The following is a 313-nucleotide window of genomic DNA, read 5'->3' as shown; positions in this document are numbered from 1 at the left end:
GGAGTGCCAGGTTTGCCCGGCTACCCGGGAGGTCAGGGTCCCAAGGTGAGTGATGGCGGCCGTGGGGCTGCCCCACATGATGGTGGCGACCGTGGGGCTGCCCCACATGATGGTGGCGACCGTGGGGCTGCCCCACATGATGGTGGCCACCGTGGGGCTGCCCCACATGATGGTGGCCATGGGGCTGCCCCACATGTCGTGTCCTCCCGCCACCGTTCACCCCAACTCCTCTCCATCCCCAGGGATCGCAGGGTTTCCCCGGATTCCCGGGCACCAACGGCGAGAAGGGGGCACGGGTGAGTGACCCCCCCCC

At 69.3% G+C, this 313-nt stretch overlaps 1 protein-coding gene across 1 annotated transcript in view; it reads left to right on the top strand.

The window, feature by feature from the left end:
• The first annotated feature begins 52 nt into the window (after nucleotides 1-52).
• Nucleotides 53-313, top strand: part of LOC106898549 (collagen alpha-2(XI) chain-like) — a 9,458-nt gene continuing 9,197 nt past the window's right edge. The window contains exons 1-2 of the mRNA XM_014959849.1: nucleotides 53-172; nucleotides 243-296. Coding sequence (XP_014815335.1) covers nucleotides 53-172; nucleotides 243-296 — 174 coding nt within the window. The remainder of the gene's footprint in view (nucleotides 173-242; nucleotides 297-313) is intronic.

Source organism: Calidris pugnax, unplaced genomic scaffold, assembly GCF_001431845.1.
Source record: "Calidris pugnax isolate Ruff unplaced genomic scaffold, ASM143184v1 scaffold528, whole genome shotgun sequence".
Lineage (NCBI taxonomy): Eukaryota > Metazoa > Chordata > Aves > Charadriiformes > Scolopacidae > Calidris > Calidris pugnax.
This window is presented reverse-complemented; position numbering and strand designations above follow the sequence as displayed.